This window comes from Bos javanicus, chromosome 21 (assembly GCF_032452875.1).
Source record: "Bos javanicus breed banteng chromosome 21, ARS-OSU_banteng_1.0, whole genome shotgun sequence".
NCBI lineage: Eukaryota > Metazoa > Chordata > Mammalia > Artiodactyla > Bovidae > Bos > Bos javanicus.
This window is the reverse complement of record NC_083888.1, coordinates 7,114,361-7,140,924: the sequence shown is the minus strand read 5'-3', so window position 1 is coordinate 7,140,924 and position 26,564 is coordinate 7,114,361. Positions and strand designations below refer to the sequence as shown.

The 26,564-nt window shown below is 44.8% G+C and overlaps 1 protein-coding gene across 10 annotated transcripts in view; it reads right to left on the bottom strand.

Annotated features, from left to right (window-relative positions):
• TTC23 (tetratricopeptide repeat domain 23) overlaps positions 1 to 26,564 on the bottom strand; it is a 160,433-nt gene that overhangs the window by 1,160 nt on the left and 132,709 nt on the right. For 8 of the 10 annotated variants that reach the window (XM_061394261.1, XM_061394264.1, XM_061394266.1 and 5 more), the window contains 4 exons: positions 20,850 to 20,977; positions 15,493 to 15,642; positions 7,351 to 7,473; positions 158 to 240 (listed from right to left, as the gene is read on the bottom strand). In XM_061394261.1, the coding sequence (XP_061250245.1) occupies positions 158 to 240; positions 7,351 to 7,473; positions 15,493 to 15,642; positions 20,850 to 20,977 (484 nt within the window). Of the gene's footprint in view, positions 1 to 157; positions 316 to 7,350; positions 7,474 to 15,492; positions 15,643 to 20,849; positions 20,978 to 26,564 lie in introns of all 10 variants that reach the window. The other 2 variants (XM_061394265.1, XM_061394267.1) reach the window with 2 other exon arrangements.

Genomic DNA, 26,564 nt, shown 5'->3' with positions numbered 1-26,564 from the left:
TGAGTGTTCAAAGGAACTGGGCTTGCATAGTTCATGAGTAATGGGATGACAGTCAGTAGACTGTCCTTTTCATGGAAAGTTCCACTGAACCTTACAGAACCAGCTTCCTCTGAGATTCTGACGGCAAAGTAAACAGTGTCCGGGGAGGTCAACTCACTTGGACAGGATGTCCATGGTCTGCTGGGTGGCCAGAGTCCTCTTGTCCTGGGGTCCGTATAAGAGGGTCTGGATCTGAAGACACTGCAGAGAACCAAGTGGTAATTGTGAAGTTATGAGAATGTCACTGAGAGCATTTTTCAGGAAAATCAAGTCTCCCTTGAATGAGAGAAAGAATACCTCATTCACAGACCCCTGCTATGAAGGAGTTAGTGCATTCTCAAGGTTTCTCCCAGGAACAGTCTAACCTTTGTGGTACAGCAGAATCTAACACAACATTGTAAAGCAACTATACTCCAATAACAAAATGGGGGGAGGGGGATTCTTTGAGGGATCTAGGCAACCAGTGCACAGTTTTAGTACTGTTTTATAGAACTCACTATGACTGTTCTGTGCTGTGCTTAGTCCCTCAGTCATGTCCGACTCTCTGCGACTCCATGGACTGTAGCCCGCCAGGCTTCTCTGTGCATGGGGATTTTCCAGGCAAGAATACCAGAGTGGGTTGCCATGCCATCCTCCAGGGGATTGTCCCAACCCCAGGGATCGAACCCAGGTCTCCTGCATTGCAGCAGATTCTTTACTGTCTGAGCCACCAGAGAAGCCCAAGAATCCTGGAGTGGGTAGCCTATCCCTTCTCCAGGGGATCTTCCTGACCCAGGAATCTAACCGGGGTCTCCTGCATTGCAGGTGGATTCTTTACCAGGGAGGCCCTACTGTGACTATCTGTATGCAAAACTATGTTTAAAAGTTGTATTTTTAGAAAATATAGGCAAGAACATTGCTATTGACCAGAGGAAGGGTTTCTAATTTTAAATGACCCTTGCTACAGCTCAAAAAAGCTTTTAAAATGTTTTTGCTTTTTTGTAAACAAATGCTTTATATGAGCTTTCTATATTCATTATACACAGCAATTTCTTAGAAGCTGATTTGTTTAGGAGTTAAATATTCAGCTGTATATTATCCAGGAGTGGCTTTGTCTTGATTTCTCCCTACTGTCCTGCTCGACAGAGATGAGAGTTGTGCCCAAAATGGTCAAAATAATATTGAAGAATGACATGGAGGGACTTGCTTTGCTGAATGTCAAGACCTTTTAAAAAACTATAGTAATTAAGACAGTGGTTTTCATCCAGATAAATCAACAAAACATGGTGGAATCTAACACCTGATAGATGACAGAAGTGGCCCTGAAGAGTCTGTAAGGAAGAGCTGAACTAGTCAGTAAATGGAACTATGAAACCAGTGGGTTTTCCAAATTGAAGGAAATAGATCCCTACCCCATATCAAACAGAAAAATTAACTCCAGATAGTTTTGGGAACTAACTGTAAAATGAAAACCTGAAACTTACAGATGAAAATACTGAAGGATATTTATGATCTTGAGGTGGGGAGACAAGATCCAGACACACTAAAAATAAAAGACTGATGAAATTTAACTACATTAAAATTCAAAACATCTGTGCTCCCAAATGTACCCTAGGCAAGGTACAGACAAACCAGACTGAGGGAAAATATTTGCACAAAACTGAACAAGGATTAACATTCAGAATACATAATGAACTCTTATAAGGTAATGAGAGAAAAAACCTACTAATAGCAAAATGATCAAAAGATATAAACAGATTATTCAAAAAAGTTGAAAACAGACTGGCTGATAAACACAGCTAAGCTCACTAGTAACCAGTAATGCAAATGAGAACTTCAGTGAGATTACCTCTTCACCTAACAGATCTCAAAAATTATAGTCTGATGATAATACCAAGCTTTGTAAAAATATGAGGCAACAAGAATTCTTTTATATATTGACGGTACTAAAATTGGTATAACCAATTTTGGAATATTTTGTAGAATGATTTGGGACTATTTAGTAGTGGATAAGTAAATTGTGATATACGTATATTGTTTATAGATGACATCATACAAATTTTTGATGTATGGATCCACACAGATGAATCTCATGATTCTAGAGAGGAAAAAGCAAACTGCAGAGGATTGCATGCAATATGTGTGTGCATATTTGAATGTAAAACAAAACTATAGTAAAATAATAAAGGTGAAATGATATCTATTTCAGGACAGTAGTTATTTGGAAATGGAGTGGGGTATGGGCTTCAACTGTATGGGTCATGTTTTATTTCTTACACTGAACAGTAAACTCAGAAGTGCTTGTTATATTATTCATACTTTTTCTTATATCTGAAATATTTCATAATATATTTTTAAAAGACTGAATTTCTTTTTACATGGTAATAGTTTGAGCAAAAAAAAAGTGTGAGGATTTGGGGACTCCATACTAAAGACTGTATTCATTCTTATGGGTCAATCAGAATTTTTTAGGTCTTTGAAAATTAAAATGCAGGAAACCAAAAGGCTTTGTTTTTATGAGCTGTGGAAAACAGCAAGCCCATCTGAAAGTTTGGTTCAATCTGAGCAATTGAGAATGTGGTTCTGGAATCTGAGAATACGGTTGTCTTTTGGAGGAAAGGAATATTATTAGATGAAAATATGGCAGGGCTTTTTAAATAACAGAAAACATTCCCTATTTCTTAGCTGAATTATATAACACCAAAATGGAGTACACATTTCCCTGTTATTCTATTTAGTATATAATCCAAATTCCATAAAGGCAAGGATCCCAGCTCTCCCGAGCAGCAAACCTCACATTTTCTCAGTCTGCACGGAGGCCCTGACCTGGGCTAGGCAACGTGCGCCTCATTTCCTGGGATTGAGCTGCTAAGTCGCTTCAGTCGTGTCTGAATCTGTGTGACCCCATAGATGGCAGCCCACCAGGCTCCCCCGTCCCTGGGATTCTCCAGGCAAGAACACTGGAGTGGGTTGCCATTTCCTTCTCCAGTGCATGAAAGTGAAAAGGGAAAGTGAAGTCGCTCAGTCGTGTCCGACTCTTCGCGACCCCATGGACTGTAGCCCACCAGGCTCCTCCGTCCATAGGATTTTCCAGGCAAGAGTACTGGAGTGGAGCTAACCCTGCTTTAATTCACACAGAGATGGCTGTGACCTCGGAAACTTATGAACCTTGAGAAAGTTCTGTGTTGCTTTGAGGGGAAGGAGATGGGGACACGCTGTAAGCTCTTCCAGCTCTCCTCCCCTTTGACTCATGGCTACTGGACACCCGGGTACTTGCTACCGGGGCCCGCAGAGGAGGCTCACACAGGGACGGCGGTTGAGAAGCAAGAGCGTTCTCCTCCATCCGGGCGGGGCTCCAGGGCGAGCGCATCTCGCCAGACGGACTTCATTTCCTCCTACCTGGCCAGGGCTACCTTCACTCAGTGTAAAAGATCAGGGCGAATTTTAAGCCCCCTGCAAACGTCCGTGTTTACATATGTATGACTGCCTCAGATGCAGCTCATTTTGAGACGGGCTGATGTTGACATGAATGTTAACTCATTCACTGAAACAGAATTTTACTGACACACCTTATAACAATTATATGAGAAAACCTGAAGTCTCAGGTCAGTCTGCCTTAAGAAGGGGCCTCCAAAATCTAAAACTCAGGAGGAATTTCCATTCTCCTTTGGTTATTGAGGTTTCTTCTCCCTGGCCTCCCATTCTCTAGGGAGGAATATACTATTAGCTGAATATTCACGATTCCTGGAAGAAGAACATGGCAACTGACAATACGGAGGCGGATTCTCACTGGCTCTACTAGCCACCTCTGTCCCAGAGCCTGTGGCTCATTTTCCCTGGGGTGTTGTGTAGAGAGGGTGGCGTTAGGAGAAAGGACCATGGTTGGGTAAAGTGACCCTCTCCAGGAATAAAGACCAGAGGGAAGTGAGCCCATCCCGTCTACTCCCCAAGTCCCAGGAGTCAAGACTCTCTTCTTTCTGGTGTTAATAGGCTTTATTTTTAGGCTATTTATACTCACTAATGGGCTTCCCTTGTGGCTCAGCTGGTAAAGAATCCGCCTGCAATGCGGGAAACTTGGGTTCAATCCCTGGGTTGGAAAGGTCCCCAGAAGAAGGGAAAGGCTACCCACCCCAGTATTCTGGCCTGGAGAATTCCATGGACTGTATAGGCCATGGGGTCACAAAGAGTCGGACACGATTGAGCGACTTTCACTTTCACATATTCACTAATGAAATTTGCCCAAAACTCTAGCTGAAGAGGGAAGAGGTGTAAAAAGATGTCAACTAGCAGGGACACAGACCCTCGGCCCCAGTCTCTTTTGTGATGACAGTGCCCAGGGAGGACATACCAGGATAGACAGGGAAGACTGGTTCATCCAGTAGTGGAAATGGTCTCTAACAGCTAACATTTCTTAAGTAGTGAAACAATCCATTACTGACTTTAACTAGAAAACATCTTACATAGCCATATATATATGTACATATATATATTTATGCTGCTAAGTCACTTCAGTCGTGTCCAACTCTGTGCGACCCCATAGGCGGCAGCCCACCAGGCTCCCCCGTCCCTGGGATTCTCCAGGCAAGAACACTGGAGTGGGTTGCCATTTCCTTCTCCAATGCAGGAAAGTGAAAAGTGAAAGTGAAGTTGTTCAGTCGTGTCCGACTCTTAGCGACCCCATGGACTGCAGCCCACCAGGCTCCTCCATCCATGGGATTCTCCAGGCAAGAGTACTGGAGTGGGGTGCCATTGCCTTCTCCATATATATATAAAATTAGCTATATATTTTTATCTAGAAACATAAATTGAATTTTTCAGTGTTCTGTGGCTCCTAGCTAAATTTGCTGGAACATTTTTGTGTGAGGTAAGTATTTCAATTCTTTTGTTAAAAATATTGACGGAGATCAAGTCTGGGCATTGTAAATATCTCACTGAACCAAGTAAAGAATTCCTCAGGCCTCAACAGAACATTCTCCACCAGTAAAGGTATTTTGTACTCTCCCAATTCTCCCAAGGAGTCCAGTACACTCTGATCTGAAATCAGCCTCCAAAGGGTGTTTGTCATTTTTAAGCGGACAAAAAACCCCCAAATTTTGAGGTTCCAGATGAGTTTTAGGAAGCCATACACCGTTTGTGTTCTCTTGATTTTATCTGCAGGGACTGGGAGGAGTCATTGTGTTTTCATTGTTCCCTAAATACTAAAGGCCTTTCCTGCTTCAGGAAGGCAGAAGGGGACTTGCGCTTTACACTGGTCTACGAGCTGTCACCAAGGCGCCCTGTCTGTCTGGCTGACCTTTGTGTCCCAGGGCCTGGCACAGTCCTCGGTGCTAAGTAGATGCAGTATTTGCTAAATTGATGAATGACTAGATAGGTTGAATAAAAGATCCACTTATGAAGTCCTTATATGGGTCTGTAAGATGTGTTTAGACCACAGGGCTCCAGGGACACGTCAGCTGCTGAGATGTCTGGTGAGGAAGCTCCATGAGGATGCGGTGTCACAAACCTCCTCCATCATAATCCCGGCGCTCAACAGCAGAAATCGTGTCCCCTGGGTGCCACTTTCTCGTACAGGCATCCATAATGCCAGGGGAGTTAGACACAATCTTAAGCATCTGGTGAGAACCTTAAAAATTTTACTTGACACGACTTTGAGTTTTGAAAGTTAGGTTTCTAAGGACCCCAGAGGCCAAGGAATCTGGGATCGGAGGCACTGACTTGCCTGCTCTGGCCCACCTCCGAGCCCCCCAGCCAGCACCCTTCCCTGTGTGGACACACCAGTGGCTCGGCGGCAGCTGAGGCAGAGGTTAGCTGACTCAGTCTACAAGACCTGAGCTCAGAAAGGAGCGTATTTTCTGATTTGGGGGGATCTCTGACAATCTGCAACTAGTGCTCAGGGCCGCTTATTTTCATGGCAGTTCCTCTGCAGAAGTGGCCTCATCTCTCCTTTTCTCCCTCAACCTCCAGTCTTGAGTCCTGAAACCACATCATCATTTCTATTGGGAAATTTCTGACCACAGAAGTGCTGCTGGGACATATCCTTTTTAATAAGAGAGGCGGTGCAGCTAGGGCTGCAGTTTAGGAGCCATCTCAGTTGCAAGGTACGAGACTCAATGATGGAAAATGCAGAAAGACATACTTTTCTTGCCTGGGAGGGGTCTGTGCCAAACCTTCAAGCGAGCACATGTATTTTGTCTTGACAAGAAATGAAAAACAAAGCCTGAGAAAGGTAAAATATTTTCAAAGACTCTAATGCTCAGAATCTGAAATCCCTGCTCTTGTTTACACATATTATCTGATGCTAGAGTATGGGGAGGAGAGATTACCCCGGAACACATGAACTGTGCTTCTCTTTTTATGTCAGTTCTCAAGGTTAGAATTAAGAAGAAAAGACAACGTCAGAAGTTAAAATATGTGGATGTATGAAATGCCTTAAATGTTTAGAAAAACACAGTTATGCTTTCATTTACATCAGAAATGATTCCTTAAACGATGAACGTGGGGAAATGAAAGGACAGACCGAGACACAGCTCCTCAGACAGCATTTCCCTATAAAAACAGGGTCACGTGGGGGCGGGGCTTGGCCTGCCCAGCCCCTCAGACACCAGCCTCACCCCCTGGACCTGCGTCTTCTGGCCGCAGCTACACATTCTCGCGGGTGTTTGCTGAGCACTCGCCAGACGCCAACCCTGCGTCCACCTCGGGGTTGGAGCGGCGGAGGGGGGTTTCCAGTGTTGTGCGGGAGCCAGGTATTTTAAAACGTGTGAACAAACACGGCCTGACTGCTCGTAAGAGATATGGTAGAGAATAAAGGATGCGGGCTCTGAAAGAATAAGGTGGGGGAGAGGTCAGTAGTGGCAGAGGAGGCTTGGGTCAGTGAAGGCCTTTCGGAGGTGACGTTCGAGTTGAAACCTGCAGGATGGGGAGTCAGCCATATGAAGAGGGCCAGGTCGGGGGCAGGGAGGTGGGGGTGGAGTTCCGGGCAGAAGGAGTGGCAAGAGTCTGAGGCAGCATAGCCTGCTCCCCCCTCTCCCTCTCTCACACACACTCAGACACACACACACACTCTCAGACACACTCCCTTCCTTGAAAGGCCAATGAGCTAGAGACTCGTGGGTTACTGCACAGATGGGCAGGAAGCCTCCCATGAGAGAAACACAGATGGAGCGGGGCCAGGGGCCCTGGGACACGGGGCCAGGAGAGGAGGAAGAACAGAAGGGAGGCCAGGCCTTCGCTCCCGGCTGCCCTGGACAGCGGCAGAGGAGCAGCCCTCCTGAGCGTCTCATGCGCCCCGCTCAGAGTCCTGTTGTCCCTGCCGCCTCCCTCATTTCTCACCTCCGAGTTGCCCAGGGCTGTGGGTTCTACACGTTTATTGACATCCCTCGACTCCCCCATGACTCTGCTCCAGCCCCTGGCCACTGTCTCGGAGCCAGCTACCACCATCCTTCTCCAGGACGACTGCAACACAAACATGTAGAGAACACGGGCGTCAGCGGACTTGCCGCGTACCCACAGGCAGGCTCCGGCTTTCTTTTCCAAGGGGACGGCCAGCTGCTGGTAGAAAAGCTGGGTCCGCCTATTTCTGAGCCACAGAGAGCAAGAAATCCAGCTCCCTTTTAAAACTTAGTTTTCAAACTGCTTTCTCTTGGCCGGGCTCCCTCCTGATGTGGAGCTCAGCCGTCCCGCCCCGTCCTTCCGGAGTGCGGTAACACTCCTGGCACTCCCTCTTTCCACTTGTTTAAGGTCACACTGGATTTATGTGGTAGGAGATTTTTGCCTTTCTCTCCGTTCCTGGCCGTCCCCCCGTTAACCCACAGTTCTCCTGCATCCGGTGAGGTTTTGACAACCCCTGGAAGCTCTCAGGCCAGGATGGTCCGTCCAGACCCAGTCCTGCACCCTCCAGACTGTGATGCCAATTTAGGAAGGTCTGAGACATCACGCGTCCACCACAAGCCACGGTAAGCATTCCCATATTAGAGGAACTTTGCGCAGCAAATGTAGCCTTGTCCTGGGCAGTCTGTGTTCAGAGCTTATACATGCTTTCAAAGGGACAGGGAAGATGGGGGCTGTGTCTAGGCTGCTACAGTTAGGGGGCTGACCCCGAGCAGAGGAACTCTGCCTGGCAGCTGACGACGTAGGGCAGCCTGTGACCAGGAGACCTGGATTCTGATTCCCACTCAGCCTGTATCAGGCAAGGGAGGCTCCACAGTTTCCCCACAAAAGGTTAAGCCCTTGACCACTTTAACCACCAGCTCCCATTCTTATACTATATCAACCAATCTATAAACATCTCCAGTAACTAATGAGTGCTTCAAGTGATTTTAAGCACACTTCTCAAAACAAGAACGGGATTCTGTATATGAAATCAATGTCAGCATGACCCTCTTTTCTTTCAGAAGGGATCTGAGGTGGACTGCTGCAGCCCAACAGTGGGTTAGTCAAAGATGATTAGAAAAATCAGGATCAAGGACGAATCAGACTCTACCCCTGGGCTAACATGGGGCTCTACGGAATCAGACTCTACCCGTGGGCTAACATGGGGCTGTACGGGGACTCCAAACTAGGCTCTGGATGGTCCAGAGCAATCCAGGGCAATGAGGAAACCACCACAAAAGCTGAAGGGAAGGGGAAACTAGGTGGGCTGCTGGTGGAACGACAGGACGTGAACCATGCAGAAGGCTCCGTGTGTTTGGCAGGATGGAGAAACAGCAAGGGCCTGACGGTGTGTTCTAACAGAGACTTGACCTGTGCCCACATAAGACCTGTCCAGGTTGGGCTTTCTCATATAAGCTGTGAATAAGAAACATTTCCTTTCCCTTCTTGAGATGATTCATCACGGTGGGCTTTGAATTTCTTGGAGAGAGAGGTCACATAAAATCATTATTTCTATAAAGTCATCAGGTGGTGGGCGGAACCCTGGTGACAACAGTACCTAGCAGGGAGACCAGGCTGTGATGGGACCCAATCCGACCGCACACAGTACTGGGCCCGGGGTTAGTCTGGAGATGCTCCTGGCCTAGGAAACAGTCTCTGTGAATCCCATTTGTAGCCTTTCACCTGGATGAAAATCTAGGTCTCCACAGAAAAAAAAGTGAATTTTGTGGTGGAAATTTCCATCTGGAGCCACCAGAGTTCTCTAGTGCTCCCCTGCAGATGTCTCTGAAAGAAAGGTCGACAACGCGGCTTTGTCTCGATAACTTACTTCCGCCGTCGGCTCTGCTTCCTGTGCCTTCCTGTTCTCCGTGTGCACGGGGCCACGCCTCGGCCTTCAGCAGAGGGCACATCTGGAAATGGAGTCAATGGATTCTTGCTCCAGAGCTGACAGCTCGGGGGAGGCAGCTGTTGCGGTGGTGAGAAGACGAGGAACGCTGGGCCAGGAGCTTTCGAGAGCTGTGCTGGCTCTACAGAGCTCTGTGCTCAACACGGCATCTGAGAAAAGTCCAGCTCAGCAAAGCCTGTGTGTGCCCTGGTGTTCGTGGAGCGCAGTCCTGTCCCCAGGTGGGTGAGAATGGCAATGAGGGCTGTGTGTACCACAGCTGGCACAACCTGCAGACACATGTTTCTGCCCTTTCCTCTCTGACTCTGGCAAGTGGTAGATAGCTTTAAAATGTCAAAGTCATTGTATTCAGGACGATGGTTAATGAGGTCAAACTAAGGAAAACACGTCACCAACTTCCACTGCAGACTCTGGGAGTGATGAAGCCTGGAGTTTCCTGAAGCTGAGCTGATTTCCAGCTGAGCCTGAGCACAGAGCAATGATTCTCAACTTAAGCTAAACTGCAGGTCCCTGGGCCTCTTGTGCTTTGCCCCAGATTCTGCTTCAGAAGATGACCCTGATGCAGGGTTTTAAGACCAACGCTTTGCAAACCAGTGGCATTGAGGAAAATGTGGGCTTTACTTAATGGTAACTTGCCCATAGACAATTTACTTAACTTCTAAGAGCCTCAGGCCCCTTATCTATAAATCACAGCTACCAAGGTCTGACCTGGGGGGCTGCTGTGAGGTTTGGAAGTGATGCATGAGCTGCCCTAGAGGCACCAAGCCTGGGCCCCAGTGCATGGTCAGTAATGGAACCAAAGCAGCCCTCCTGGAGTCAGCAAGGCAGCATGAAGACTTGCGTGGCCTCAATTCAAATCCTGCTCGTCCGCTGACATTTGCTGCCTTCCAGCACTCCTGGGTCCTCTTCCCTGTCTGGAGTTGACCGAGCTGACCCCTCGGCAGAGGTGTTCCCTCTCTCATCTTCACTGCTCAGGGGAGAAATGAGGAAGCGGGAGTGGAGAGGAGACTCCTGCAGCGGGGGTGACGCCTTGGCCGGGACAGCTCTGCCTGGGCCCTTGGGCGTCCTGCGTTCTGCACCCGGCCGGGCCAGGCCCTAACCCAAGCAGCCGCACTGGCCTCAGCTCATCCCTGCCTCAGGACACCCGTGGGAGGGAAGCTGGGCCCTGTGTTGTGGCTATTGCCATTTTACAGATGAGGTGACAGAGGCCTCTTGCCTCAATTCTTGGGCCACCCCATTCCATTTCCAACACTGTCCTCACAGTGATTAAAAAAAAAAAAAGTCCAAAAAACAAATATAGAGCGATTGTGCCCTGCTTAAAATTCCCTCAGTGGCTCCCAGATATTAGAGCTGGGTTCAGAAATTTTTTTCTGCAAAGGACAGGTGGTAAATATTGTAGAATTTGGGGGTCAAGGGATATAAATTGAGCTACTATGTAGGTACTTACCTAGTAAGAGAGGGAACAAACTTTTGTAGGCAAAATTTAAGGTATAATAGTAATAAGTACATTATTTTTGGTAATCTAGTTCTACTAATGAAAATAATGGGTTTCTTTTCTTTTTTGGCAGGGGGATAAAATTTCACTTGGAGGAGGAAATGGCAACCCACTCCAATATCTTTGCCTGGAGAATCCCTTGGACAGTGGAGCCTAGTGGGCTACAGTCCATGGGGTCGCAAAGAGCTGGACACGACTGAAGCAACAGCACAAAATTTCACTTAGCTGGGGTTTAAAGTCAGTGTTCTCTAGCATCAAATCAACTTATGATCACCTGTGAAATGATTACAGATTTTATAATCATCTGTAAAAACCATTTTTAACTTAGGGGCCACACAGAAACAGCTTCTTGAACAGGCGTCACTATCTTGTCCTTGAATCTCCTCTTCCACCTCATTTCTGACGTGGGAATTCCTTTCTCTGCTCAGCAATGCTCTTTTTCAGGACTACTTATCTGGGCTTCCCTGGTGGCTCAGATGGTAAAGCGTCTGCCTGCAATGCGGGAGACTCTGGTTCAATCCCCAGGTTGGGAAGATCCCCTGGAGAAGGAAATGGCATCCCACTGCAGTACTCTTGCCTGGAAAATTCCATGGACGAAGGAGCCTGGTAGGTTCAGTCCATGGAGTCGCAGAGTCGGACACAACTGAGTGACTTCACTTTCACTTTATCTGGCTACCTTCTCTAATCCCCTTTCTCCCACTGATCATAGTATGAACATGTAGCACAGAACTGAGCGCATAATCAGAGTTAGGGGATTACAGTCTGTAATTCCTTCACTAGCCTAGACTCTCTTAAGGGTAGGGGCTTTGGCAAGCCTTCTATACTCAGTGCACATGCCCCCAAATAGGGAGGGGCTCTAGTGACCCTGTTCCAGGTTGTCTGATCAAAGGACAGTGATTTTTGCACCCCCTCCACTGTGGGCCACCCAGGGGCCTGAAAGGCACCATTGTCTTACACCGCACCACACCCCTGGCCTCGGGTGATTGGTCAAGGGTGGGCACCGGATCCAAGCCAGGCCCCTCAGTCTTTGCCTGAGAACTTCCAAGCTCTGACTGAGAAATGGCAGTGGGGGCTGGAAGTAAAGCTCTGGAGGGCTGGCCGCCATCCCCCGCTGGCAGGGGAGACGCCTCCATGAGACAGGAGGAGAAGGAGGTGCAGAGAGAGGCAGGCAGGGTTCCTGGGCAGAGAGAGCCCTGGTGGCACTTGAGTCTGGCCTTGATTCTCTTGAGGCTCCGCTGGGTCTTTGCCCTGCTAATCATACACCTGTCAGAGCTTCCTGGAAACCATGAGACAACAGATGCTTCTTTATACCTGAGCTAATTTGAGTTATACTGTCAGTGGCAACCCAAAGGCTCCTACTTATCCTGATCTTGGCATTCTCTGTACTCTGCCACTGCTTTCCAAACTTTCTCTAAGCACAAGAAGCACCTATTCAAACAGAATCGTATTTGGAAGCCCACGAGGGGTAAGTGATGATAGTGTAGCGTAGAGGGCACAGTATGGGCTGCCTTGTGCTAACCCCCACTCTCATGGCTCCCAGCTTTGCAGTCCAGGCCTAGACACTTCCTTTCAGCCTCAGTTTCCCTCTCTGTGAAAACAGAGAGCAGAGGTATCCAAATCTTAGGGCGACTATAAGGCTTATGTAAGGTAACAGATATAAATCATTTACCTTAGTGCTGGGGACATACCAGTCACTCAATAAGCATTAGCTTAAAAGTGGGGGTTGGAGAAACCCAGAGCAACTGCCACCCTCAACTTCCTTTCTCACCTTTCCCTCACCATGACATCTTTGGCATCTGTGTCATGTTTAAATTCTCTAAAATGGTTGGTATAGTATATCTTCCTGGCTAGACTAGAAAGTCTCGCAAAGACAAGAAGCATATCTTTCTTGGCTATTGATTGTCTTTCCCCATTCTGTCTACCACAGTAATTGGCCCATAGAAGATACCCAATAACTATTGTAGACTGATAATGAACATATATTATCTCATTAAAAAATAGGCAACATGCGTGTTACCAAATCTGGTGACTTTTGCAGCAGAATCAGAAGTCATACAAAGAGAAAAAGTCTTGACTTAAAGGATAGCTCACTCAGAACTAAAGTTAATTCTTTTGGTTTAGGCAATTATTTTACTTAAATAGGTTTTCACCATTTTAAAACCAATTTATGTAATGAAAACACAACATGACAGAACTTATAAATGTATTTAAAGCAATAACAAGAGGATAATTCATAGCCTAAAATGCTTATATCAGTAAAAATGAAAACTCAAATGAATTAAAGTCCCAATTCAAAAAGGCGGGGAAAATCCCAACAGAGTAAAACAAATAAGTCACAAGGAAAGAAAGAATAAAGATAAAATCAGAAATTAATGAAATAGAGAATAGGAAGGCAATTCATCCATGGAATTCAAATCCCATTTCTAAGAAAAACTGCTCATTTAAAGCAATATTAAGAGGATAATTCATAGCCTAAAATACTTATATCAATAAAAATGAAAACCCAAGTGAATTAAATTCCCAGTTCAGAAAGGTAGGAAAAGCTCCAACAGAGTAAAACAAAATAAGTCACAAGGAAAGAAAGAATAAAGATAAAATCAGAAATTAATGAAATAGAGAATAGGAAGGCAATTCATCCATGGAATTCAAATCCCATTTCTAAGAATAATTAACAAAATAGACAAACCACTAACTCAGTCAAGAAAAAAGTGTGAAAAAAAGCCAAGAATTAAAATGGGAAAATAACTATTAAAAAGGTAGAAAATTTAAAAGTTCATGAGACTATTTGTCAAATCTTTATGCAAATCAATCTGAAAATGTAAATGAAATAGATAATTAGCTGGGAAAACATAGTTTAACAAAGTGACCCCATTAGAAATAGAAAGCTTCAACAGACCAACTGGTTTGTAAAAGACATTGAGAAAATTATCAAGAAAATCACCCCACTAAAAGCACCATGCCTAAAGAGTTTCACAGGTGGTGCAAACTTTCAAAAACCAGATAGTTTTAATGTTGTATAAACTCCTTTAGTGCATAGACAATAAAGGTAAACTTCCAAATTATTTTAAGTAAAATAACATTGATATTTAGACAAATATCACTTACAAGTATTGGTACAAAATAGTTGCAAAATATAAATATTAGCAAACAGAATCAATATCACATTGAGAATAATTCATTAGGACTAAGTGGATTTATTCCAGGAGTGCAAGGTTGGTTTGATATTATAATAAAGCACATCCATATTAAGTGATCTAAGAAGAATCATCTCATTATCTCCACTGATGCTGACAAACTGAATTATTTTATCAAAATAAAATCCAGCAATTACTTCTAATTAAAAAAATACTCATAAACATAGAAATTCTTGGCTACTCCCTAACCACAATAAAATGTATAAATCTTAGTCCAAAGCCAGCATATTTTAAATGAGGAATCACTAGAGACATTTCCAGTAAGACCAGGAATGAGGCGAGCATGCCTATTATTCCAACATTATTTATTATTGTACTAGAGGTATGAGGCAATTCAGTTAGACAAAAATAAATCAATCAGAGGCATAAAATTTGGAAAACAGAAAGTAAACTGTTTGCAGATGATGTAATAGTATATCTGGAAAACTTGAGAGAATCAGTTCTCAAATTAACTCAAATAGGAAAAGAAGCAAGCTAGCAGAACATAAAATTAACACAGAGAAACCTATGGTCTTTGTCTACACAAAAATAACCAGTCAAAATATGTAATGGTGGGTAAAAGTCCATTTATAATAGCATTAAAGAATATAAAATGCTTAGAAATCAATTTAGTAAGAAATGTACGAATCTATATGAGGCACACTTTAAAATGTTCCTGAATGAGACTAAAGTAGACGTGAACACAGATAAAGACATCCCTTGTTCTCTGGCAGAATGACTCAACATCGTAATGATGTCAGTCCTCCCGAGACCCATTTATAAGTAACACAATTCTCCAAAAAATATCACCAGATTTTAATGGAGCTAGACAAGTTGATACCAAAATTCATGTGGAAAAATAAACATGCCAGAATATTTAGAAAATCTGATATTCTAGGGGTTTATAAAAAACAATGAGGGGAGTCTAACCCTACCAGATTCTATACCATGCTATGAAATCTCTATAATTAAGGCAACGAGGTATGGGAATTCAAATAAACAAAGAAAAAAGTAGAATAGAAAGAAATTTGGAAATAGACTCAAGTACATGTGGAAATGTAGTATATAATGAAAGTTATCTTAACTCACTGGAGCACAGATGGACTCTTTAATAAAATGCTGCTGGACAACTGGGCAGCCATTTGGGAAGAAAATAACAGAGCCATACCTTATGCCATCCACACAAACTCCAATTTAAAAAGAAATAAACGTAAGTACTAGAGGAACATATGGAAGAGCTCCTCTATAAACTGAGTGTACAGAAAGAGTAAAATAAGATTGATGAATTACATTACTTACAAATTTAAAATTATTTGCATGGTAAAGAGTAATTGATACTTTATTTAAAAAAATCTATGTGCACAAGAGGATTACTATATCTTTTGCCCCAAAAAGTGTCAGCTGAGATCAACTGCAACATTGATGTGATCTAACCTAAATCAGCCACCTGTAAAATTTCATTTAAGGAGTGCGGTGCAGAGGCAGGAAGGGCGGGAGGATTTTTTTCTGAGTTAGTCGGGCTACAGCTTTACCTTCTTCAGTTTCTTGTGGGCCCCGGTCTGGTTCCCCTGTGCCAGGTCGGCCACACCCAGGAGCCGGTATGTCTCTGCCACCTCAGGACTGAAATCACCGAACACTGCCACTTTGGCCTCCAGGGACTCTCTGAGGATTGAAGTGGCTTTCTGCAAAAGGAATAAAAAGCAGTCTGGTTAAATAAAAATGTTCATTGCCTCACTATTTACAATAGCTAGTACATGGAAGAAACCTAGATATCCATCGATAGATGAATGGATAAGGAAGTTATGGTACATATACATAATGGAATATTACTCAGCCACAAAAAGGAACACATTTGAGTCAGTTCTAATGAGGTGGATGAGACTGGAGCCTATTATATCCAGTGAAGTAAGTCAGAAAGACAAATACCATATGTTAACGTGTATATATGGAACCTGGAAAGATGGTACCAATGATCCTATATGCAAGTCAGCAAAGGAGACACAGATGTAAAGAACAGACTTTTGGCCTCAGAGGGAGAAGGAGAAGGTGGGATGATATGAGACAAAAGCATTGAAACATATATATTACCATGTGTAAAACAGATGACCAAAGCGAGTGTGACACATGAAGCAGGGCACTCAAAGCCGTGCTCTGGGACAACCTGGAGGGATGGGGTGGGGAGGCAGGTGGGAGGGGGTCAGGATGGGGGACACATGCCTGTGGCCGATTCATATTGATTTATGGCAAAAACCATCACAATATTGTAAAGCAATTATCCTCCAATTTAAATAATTTTTTTTTTAAGTTCAAAGCTGGATAAAGAAAATGCCAGTACCAAGTGCCTCCTAAGAAAATGATGTAACTGATATGAATGATATGTATTTTCACTTTTAAGGGGAATGAGTTTGTGTAGCATGTCTCATGAGCTGAGCCTACTTTCCTTCTCAAATAGGAATCAGGAAATAATGTACATGGGGTAGAGGGGTTCGCAGCGGGGAGGGGGATGGTGTGAACTCTGAAGAGAAAATGCATAAAAGATCCCTGGAGAAAAAGCCACCTCAGATGTTACAGGAACCCATTTTAGTTGAGTTCAGTTCAGTTCAGTCGCTCAGTAGTGTCCAACTCTTTGTGACCCCATGGACTGCAGCACACCAGGCCTCCCTGTCCATCACCAACTCCTGGAGTTTACTCAAACTCATGGCCATTGAGTCGGTGACGCCCTCCAACCATCTCACGCTCTGTCATCCCCTTCTCCTCCCGCCTTCAGTCATTCCCAGCATCAGGGTCTTTTCCAATGAGTCTGTCCGTTCTTTGCATCAGGTGACCAAAGTATTGGAGTTTCAGCTTCATCATCAGTCCTTCCAATGAATATTCAGGACTGATCTCCTTTAGAATGGACTGTTTGGATTGCCTTGCAGTCCAAGGGACTCTCAAGAGTCTTCTCCAACACCACAGTTCAAATCATCAATTCCTCAGCGCTCAGCTTTCTTTATAGTCCAATTCTCACATCCATACATGACAACTGGAGAAACTATAGTTTTGACTAGATTGATCTTTGTTGGCAAAGTAATGTCTCTGCTTTTTAATATGCTGTCTTAGGTTGGTCATAGCTTTTCTTCCAAGGAGCAAGCATCTTTTAATTTCATGGCTGCACTCACCATCTGCAGTGATTTTGGAGCCCCCCAGAATAAGTCTCTCACTGTTTCCCCATCTATTTGCCATGAAGTGATGGAACTGGATGCCATGATCTTAGTTTTCTGAATGTTGAGCTTTAAGCCAACTTTTTCACTCTCTTCTTTCACTTTCATCGAGAGGCTTTTTAGTTCCTCTTCACTTTCTGCCATAAGGGTGGTGTCATCTGCATATCTGAGGTTATTGATATTTCTCCTGGCAATCTTGATTCCAGCTTGTGCTTTATCCAGCCTGGCATTTCTCATGATGTACTCTGCATGAAAGTCAAATTAACAGGGTGACAACATACAGCCTCGCGGTACCCCTTTCCCAATTTGGAACCAGTCTGGTTGGGTAGTAAGAATAAAAACTAACATGAAATGCATTGTGTCCTTTACGTCTCAAGAACTGTGCTAAACGGTTTATGTGTGTGAGCTCCTTTAGCTCGCACTCTTTCCTTTCCATAAGGACAATTTTAGTCCTCGTTTGACAGAGGAGGAAACCGAGGCACAGGGCAGTTGAGAAGCTCGCTCAGAGTCAGACAGCCCATCAGTGGCAGATCTGGGTCCTGGCAGGTCTGGGTCCTGCCAGCTTTAATCCCTCTTAGTTTCAGGCTCTTCTTTCTCTGGGCACAGTGATGTTTTTATGTAAGTGAAAACTATAGTTTCCTGGCAATTTATCTACTTACAGAATATCCAGAATATATTCCAGGGTTTTCTGTTTCTCACAAGAAATACTTCAACAAACGAAAAGCAAACATTCCGACATGGTGAAAAGTTAAATAGATTTGACATTTTGTTTGGTTTATCTGACTTATTTATACCAACATGGAATAAAAAAAAATATGGGTTGGAATTAATCTCTTCAGTCAGACGCTAAGACATACAGAGGGAAAGCCCTGCATTTTAATCTCCCATGTTTCTCCAAAATCCTTCCACCATCTCCTCCATGAAAGCATGATTACAGTTAGAGAACACAAACGCAGAATTTAAGAGCTGAACAAAGCAGAAACCGGAGAAGAAGCCTTGCCCACCGCTTAGCCCTGAAGGCACCCTGTTAGCACTCCCCAGACAGAGGAATTGGCAAGGCCTTTACTCATGTTATTGGCAAGAATATGAATTAGGTGCTGGGGTTGGGATCAGGGAACCTCAGGAAAGGAATTTATAAGAGAGAAACAATTTCTCAGATGGAAAGAAAAGTCACTGCTGGGGAAGAGAAGCTGTATCTGTTGTGAAGTGTGTGACCACCGCCCCCCACCCCACCTTGGTTCGGGTCTTCCTGATGCTGAAGCCTGTCATGTCCTGTCCCAGGGACCATGAGGCAAGTGTTGGGTTTGGCAGCTTTTCTGTGAAAATTGGTTGTCAGGCTTGGAGGAGCCAATGGGGGAAAGACGAGCCTAAAGGATGCTCTCAACGCCATTTACAGCCTATAATTGGGGAAACTGGAGATAGATGTGCAAGTCGAGATGGCAGTGGAAAAGATGCCACATGGACATGGGTATGGAGAAACAGAGACTGTGACAGTCTCTGAGAGTTAGACAAGTTTAATGGAGAGAAGGGAAGAATAATCCGGATTCAGGTGGGCTGAGAGGCAGGCTTGGGCACCTGGGCACACAGCAGTAGCGGGGAGAAGCACATGGCATGTTCAGGGCCAGTGAGTGGACTACTGTGCCTACAGCAGAGAGAACAGAAGGCGGAGCAGAGGGAGGTGAGGCAGGCGTCACAGGCTGGGCTGGCAGTGGAGGCCTTCCTTCCAGGCCTCCTAACGAGGGGTTTGGGTTTTCTTACAGGGAATAAGAAGTTAGAGAGGGTTCTTGCTGGCAGAGCAGCACAACCAGAAGAATATCTTAACACAGATTCAAAGGAACTTTTTCACTTCCATGCATGCGCGTGTGCCACATGGCTTTAGTCGTGTCTGACTCTTCGTGACCCCATGGACTGTAGCCCGCCAGGCTCCTCTGTCCGTGGGATTCTCCAGGCAAGAAGACTGGAGTGGGTTGCCATGCCCTCCTCCAGGGGATCTTCCCGACCCAGGGATGGAACTCGCATCTCTTATGTCTCCTGCATTGGCATGTGGGTTCTTTACCACTAGCGCCACCAGGGAAGTGCCACCATTATGGTAATATATGACTATGCTATACAATTATATTAAACTGGATTCTATGATGAAAAATAGTGGGGAGAATCTAGTGAAGACTGAGGGAGAGGAATCAGACAAGCTGGTGAGTCCTGAAGGATGGGTCTGCATTAGCCAGGAGATCAATGAGGAAGAACCTTCCAAGAGCAGGAAACAAGCGCGGATTAGAAAAGGCCACTGTGGAATTCACATCAGGGGAGGAGGCAAAAATGAGACTGGAAATGCCAGCAGAATTCAGATCTTGCCACGTATTGTGGGCAATGCGGGATTCCAGCTTCTCTTAAGGGCACTGAGAAGCCAGTGGAGTATTTTACAAACAGAGGTCCATTGATCAGATCTGCTTTTTTAAAAAGATCACCCTGGGAGCAGGCAGGAATCACACAGCTCAGCAGGCAAAAATCAAGGAGCTGAGCACGCACGAATCTCGCAGCTCAGCTGGCAAAAATCAAGGAGCTGAGCAGAAAAAAAAAATAAAATAAAAAATAAAAAGATCACCCTGGTTTACTTATTCAGAATAGAATAGAAAGGGGCAAGAGTGGAAGGAGCAGCTGGGGGCCCAGGGTTTGCTAGAGTGGTCCAGGCAGAGATGAGATGGCAACCAATGGATGGAGTCGAGGGGCCGTCTGGAGGCGAAGATGACCGACGGGCCAGAAGGGGTGAGGCATGATGGGGGCACACTTCCTGTCAGACTTCTGCCCTGAGCACTCTCCACAGAGCTTCCAGCGATGTTCTAGAACCTGAGGCCCCGGGAAGGCCCCTTTCTACTTGGCTGAGTGATCCAGAAAAATATGAAAACTCCATTTATTATGGTTGCTGTAGCCCTATTTGGCCTGAGGACCATGGGTACATCTAGATTAAAAACCTATCCTTAAGCTCACATCAATTGAGAGAAGGGTGAAGCATTAAGAGTTAGGAGAGGGCTGTTGGGCAGGAGGTCTACAGAGCAGCAGAGGAAATAAAAACGTTTTCCTCTCAAGGATTTGCTTTGAAGAGTTAGAGTTGAAAATACAGATATATTTATATATTTATATAAATCAAGCATGCGGCCATCTGGTAGCTGTTAGGCTTATTATGGAACAAGTTCCCAAGGATTTAACTACCCTTGGGATAGTTCAATGACTATAAACTCTGAGCCCGGTTCCATTTGTACAAGCCATGGAAAACCTGCCTGTATGGTTCAATGGACAGTGAGCCATAACTTCTGCACTGTGCAGTTCCTATTTGATATGCAAATTTCATTCATTAGCCAAGATAATAAGACACACTAATTGCTACCTTCTATGCCAGCTCCAACCACAAGCTATGATAAGCTGGGACTGTCCATCTGGCTCTCAAGGTTTCTAGTCCTTTAGGGTACTTTGCAGGTGGACATGGCATCTGGGTTCTCATAATTTTTTTGTTTCCCAAGAGTGCCTATCCAGGAGCTGGCTGCCTGGCCTTAGGCATCCCTCTCCCCGTGGAGCCTGGCACATGCCTTGTACACAGTAGATGCTTAAGGCTTGCAGAGTATAGGAGTAGCCCTTTGGATATCAACTGGGTTGCCCGAGTAAATAACTGTCAGCTGTGGTCCAAACTCACTCACCTCGTCTTGTCCGGTGACTTGTAGGAAATGGCAGTAATCATCTTGAATTGAAAGAAACTTGGCTTTCTCCTTCCCTTCAGCATCCTTGAGATTAGCCATGCTATCCTGAAAATACTGCTCAGCCACATCTGAAGAAAAGCACCACCACAACAATTTTGAAAACTACTCACAGATTTGAAATGAACACAGAATAACTATGCATTTAGTGACGGCGAACTCTCTGAAAATAATAAGTAACTGGATAAGATAACCCAGTTAAGGAAACTGTCTTTTCCCATTAATCTGACTGTTTTATTAGACAAGGTCTAGTTCTCAGGAAGATACTGCAATTTATTTTCATTGGTTTTCATACATCGTGGCCCTCCCAGTGATAGAGTAAGCAGAGTTAATGCAAACAGGGAAACTCTCCCCTAGAACTGACACACCATTAAGTTTTCAGGTTGATTAACCATTAATTCTTCATAAAGCTCTAGTTACTCCTCACTGAGGTTAGAACTCCAAGGATCCACTGACTTTAGTGCATGTTATAATCTTGGAATGTAGTTTAATAACACTATAATTCTGGAAAATATGGCTGACATGCTGCTGAAGGATAAACTCCAACCATTCCAAGCACTTAAACATATTGGTTATAATGTAACAAAAATATTTTAAAATATTTGCCAATATTGAAAGCAAAAAACAAAAAAGGAAAATCTCAGATATGAAAAATGAAGAGGAAACTGAAAGCCAGTGCAGGGAGGTGGAGGGGGAGTTGAATGGTCCATGAGGGGGTTAGGAAAAAGGTCTAGTGTATTCTAAAATGCCTAGGGTCTCATAAGCCTGAGCAGGGCTGGCTATTGAGGCCTGAGGCCTGTGTGTGTTAAGTAGATGAAACAAAGCTCCTTGCAAAAATTCAGTGTCACAGGCAGATTTCTAGGATGACCCCAGTGACACTCATCCTTGATTACGACCTCCTCATTGATTGTGGGTGGAACTTATAGATAGGCTGAGATATTACTCCTGTCATAAGGAATGTTATATAGCACAGTAGACTGTAAGAAAGTGAGATTACTCCTTAGGCCTAACCTAACATCACCAAAGCTTTAAAAGCAGAGTTTTCTTTAGTTGGTGGCAGAGAAGGAAGGCAGAGAGATTCAAAACATGAGAGGGATTTGAAAAGGAGGTTCTCCAATCCTGAGATGGAGGGGACTGTGGTACAAGGACCCAAAAGTGGCCCATAGGAACTTAGAGAGGTCAACAGTCAGCAAGAATGGAGGGACTTCAGTCCTATAACACAAAGAACTGAATCCTGCTAATAACAAGGTTGAGCTTAGAAAAGGACCCTGTGCTCCAGATGAGAATGTAGCCAGCTGACAACTTGATTTTAGCCTCAGCAGAGAAGCCACTCTTACCATGCTAGACTTCTGATTGATGGGATTAAAAGCTTAAACTGGGTGTTTAAACAACCATAATTTGCTATGCAGCAAAAGAAAACCAGTATAGCCAGGAATTCCTAAAACCAGCAGTTGCACTGGTCCAAAGAGAAGCCTCACGGCTGTCCCTCCAGAGGCCATGGCTAGAAAAAGCATCTGAAAGCAGCTGGGAGACTGTACGAGGAGCATGCACATGTGTGAGGGGCAGAATTTGCACCATCCACTTTATTTGGAAATTCTTTTTTTTTTTTTTCTTTCCCCAATTGTTTCCTTTCCTTCCTTCCACACTACATGGCTTGTGGGATCTTAGTTCCTCAACCAGGAATTGAACCCAGGCCTATGGCAGTGAAAGCATGGAATCCTAACCACTGGACTGCCATGGAATTCTCTTGCTTTGGAAATTCTGAACCAATAAATTGAAGTAGAAAACTAAGGCCTTAATCTCCAAAATATACAAACAGATAATACAGCTCAACAACAACAAAACAACCCAATAGAAAAATGGGCGGAAGAACTTAATAAACATTTCTCCAAAGAAGACACAGAGATGGCTAGTAGGCAAATGAAAAGATACTCAACATCACTGATTATTAGAAAAATGCAAATCAAACTACAGTGAAGTACCACCTCATACCAGTCAGAATGGCGATCAATAAAAAGTCTAAGTACAGCAAATGCTGGAAAAGGTGTGGAGAAAACGGAGCTCTCCCACACTCTTGGTGGTAATGTAAGTCAGTGTAGCCACTATGGAGAAACAGGTTCCTTAGAAAACTAAAAACAGAATTACCATATGATCCAGCAATCCCACTCCTGGGCATATACCTGGACAAAACTGTAATTCAAAAAGACACATGCCCCTCATGTTCATAGCAGCTTTCTTCACAATATCCAAAATACGGAGACAACCTAAATGTCCATCCACAGATGAATGGACAAAGAAGGCACAGTTCGTGTATACAATGGAATACTATTCGGCCATGAAAAAGAATGGGATAATGCCATTTGCAGCCACACTGATACAACTAGAGATTGTCATACTAAGTGAAGTCAGAAGGACAAACCCCATATGATATCACTTATATGTGGGATCTGAAATGGGACACAAGTGGACCTATCTATGAGTCAGAAGCAGAGTCACAGATGTTGAGGACAGACCTGGGGCTGCCTGGGTCAGGGTAGGGGAGGGGAGGACTGGTAGTCTGGGGCTAGCAGATGTGAGCTATCATATACAGACCGGGTCAGCAACAAGGTCCTGCTGTACAGCACAGAGTTTATCACAGGATGTATTCAACATTCTTTGATGACATTGTGATATGGTTTATCACAGGGTATTTTCAATACCCTGTGATAAACCACAACAGGAAAGAATATTCAAAAAAGAAACTCCATAAAGTAGAATCTAGTCTGAAAGTATAAAAATTATAGGACTCCAGCACAGGGGTCACAAACTCATTCTATAAAGGACCAGATGGTAACTATTTTAGGCTTTGGGGACTGAAGACTTGTAGCACAAAAGCAGCCTGAGATGCTATGTGAATAAAGGAGCCTGGCTGTGTGCCAAGAAAACTGTTTAGAAAAATGGGCAGGGAGCTCGATTTGGGCCCTGGGCTGAAGTTTGCCTACTCCTGCTCTAGCAGAGGAAAATGTGAGTGACCCTGAGGAACATGGGCCTGCCTCCCCACCCACCACCGCAGCCGAAGCGCTGCTGGAGACGGTGACACACGACGAGCACACGCTGAGGCAGATTATGACCCATACATACAAGGTCCACTTGACACTTCCATTTGGAAATCCAGTATGAACTGTGTAGAGCAAATACACAAGAGCAAAAAGGTAAAATATTATCTCTAGCTTCTTCAGACTTCCTCTGTATTTGATTGTTTCCCCTTTATCACCTCTAATTTTGTTTTTGTGCTTTCTCCCCATTTTCTTGATTAGACAGGACAAGAAAGAAGAAAAAAAGAAAGTGAAGTCACTCAGTCATGTCTGACTCTCTGAGGCCCCATGGACTGTAGCCCACCAGGCTCCTCTGTCCATGGGATTTTCCAGGCAAGAGTACTGGAGTGGGTAGCCTTTCCCTTCTCCAGGGGATCTTCCAAACCCAGGAATCAAACCCAGGTCTCCTGCATTGCAGGCAGACACTTTACCATCTGAGCCACCAGGGAAGCCCTTAGACAGGACAGCGTACTGTCTCTTTTAATATTTTTCCAGAGAGTGGGCCCATGGATTAATTTTTCTCATATTCTGATGTGAACGACAGTACTTCCAAAGAGGAATCCACAAACACACTGCTCCAGAATTCACAGAGGTGGATGGATGGGGTTAGCCTGTGCGGGATGTGCTGGTTCCGGGAGGCGGAGGAGCAAGTGGAAAGGAGGAGAGGCCCCAGAGGTCAGAGGCTGCCTGCCCTCAGGCCCAGCTCTGCTGCCGTCCAGCTTTGCGCCTCCCAGGCTTGGCCTCAGGTTTCTTACCTCAAAGAGGGACTTTCGTGCTAACGCTCCTGTTATAGGATGGCTGTAAGGAATAAATGGGTTAATGCACATAATAACTGATGACATGCTTGACACCTAGCCAGTGCTCAAGAAATGTTGAAAATTTTAGTTTCAGGGACAGTTTGTGGCTTTGGGCCTCCCTCATCCATGCTCGGAGAAGGCGACGACACCCCACTCCAGTACTCTTGCCTGGAAAATCCCATGGATGGAGGAGCCTGGTGGGCTGCAGTCCATGGGGTCGCTAAGAGTCGGACACGACTGAGGGACTTCACTTTCACTTTTCACTTTCATTTCCTTTGGAGAAGGAAATGGCAACCCACTCCAGTGTTTTTGCCTGGAGAATCCCAGGGACGGGGGAGCCTGGTGGGCTGCCGTCTATGGGGTTGCACAGAGTCGGACACGACTGAAGCGACTTAGCAGCAGCAGCAGCAGCATCCATGCTAGGCTAACCAGCGGGCCACTGGGAGCAGAGATGAACATGGAGAGTACGAAACACTGCTGTGAAAGCAGACAGAGTCCAGTGGCCTGAAGCACGCACATAAATGGCTCCATACACCTCAAGAACTTGAGAACAGCTCTGAAATTCACAATGAGAAATGTAGGTTTCTGGAAATGATTCAAGTACATCCCAAGTGAGCTGTTGTGGAAAGGAGAGAAGCGAACACTTGGGAGATGTGTCTATCGAATCCAGGCAACCTAAAGTCTGAAAACAAGTAAGGTCTAAAAACCTAGGTCTGAAAACAAGTAAGCTTCATTTATCTGCAAGATTTTCTCTGCTGAAGATCTATGCAGCTATCAGATAGAAGTGAGAATTGGGCTGGGGGTTGGTGCTGCCTTTCAGGGAAGTCAGCTGGCCCCAGGCTTTGAAACTAGACAGAAGTCTAATGAGCTGGGGTCCCTGCTCCACTCTTTCACTGGGGGTCTGTCCACTGCCAAACCAGCAGATGGATTTCTAAAGTAGTTCTCAGTTTTTTTCTTGGTAGAAGAAAATGTTACTATTGTATATGAAAAATGTTACATCACTTTAGTCTTTGTTGACTCACGGGAGAATATATTAGAGATTAAATGTTCGAACTAAGTATCTATTTTGGTTACTTTGATAATCTGATGACAGCAAATGTGGAGATGATGTGGCATTTATATTGTTGATTCTAAAAGCATCACGAAGATGTATGTTCCATGTCTAAAAATTAACAAGTCTACTCAAGAATGGAGTACTGTTGATATTTTAGTTTCTGTTTAACAGGAAATTAACCAGAGACTGTAACTGAGCCATTCTTGAAGAGGAGAGGTTTTTCTGAGTCTTAGCCTTTTTCCCGGAGGTGAACCCTCACTCTAAGGACGAGCACATGTAAAGGGCATGGGAAGGAGGCAGGACCAGATGGATAAGAACTGAGTTTCTGACCCAGGCTTTTGCAGAAGTGGTGCCAGGTTCAGAAAAAGGAGGAGGTCAAAAGGGATGGGAAGTGTTCCCCTCCCTTCCTGGGTAAGGAGCTGGTCTTCCAGACACAGGTGGACATAGCTGTGCTTTCTTGCTTTCCAGCCCCTCATAAAGTCCTCCCAGCTTTTAGTGCCCCTTTCCCTGGCAGTCACATGCTGACCCATCTCCCCCCACAAAACCGCCCCATCTGGGCTGGTCCCCAGACCTGAGTGACGCTTGTCCCTTCCCTTGTGTAGCTGACCTCACAGGGCTCTGGGAGAAAGGAAGCCGACTGGCCTAAGTCATACTGGTGCACAAAAGGCTCACAAGCTCTAAGTCAGGGAGACCCAGTCACATTTTCCAAAGAGAACGCTTGTTAGCATCTTTG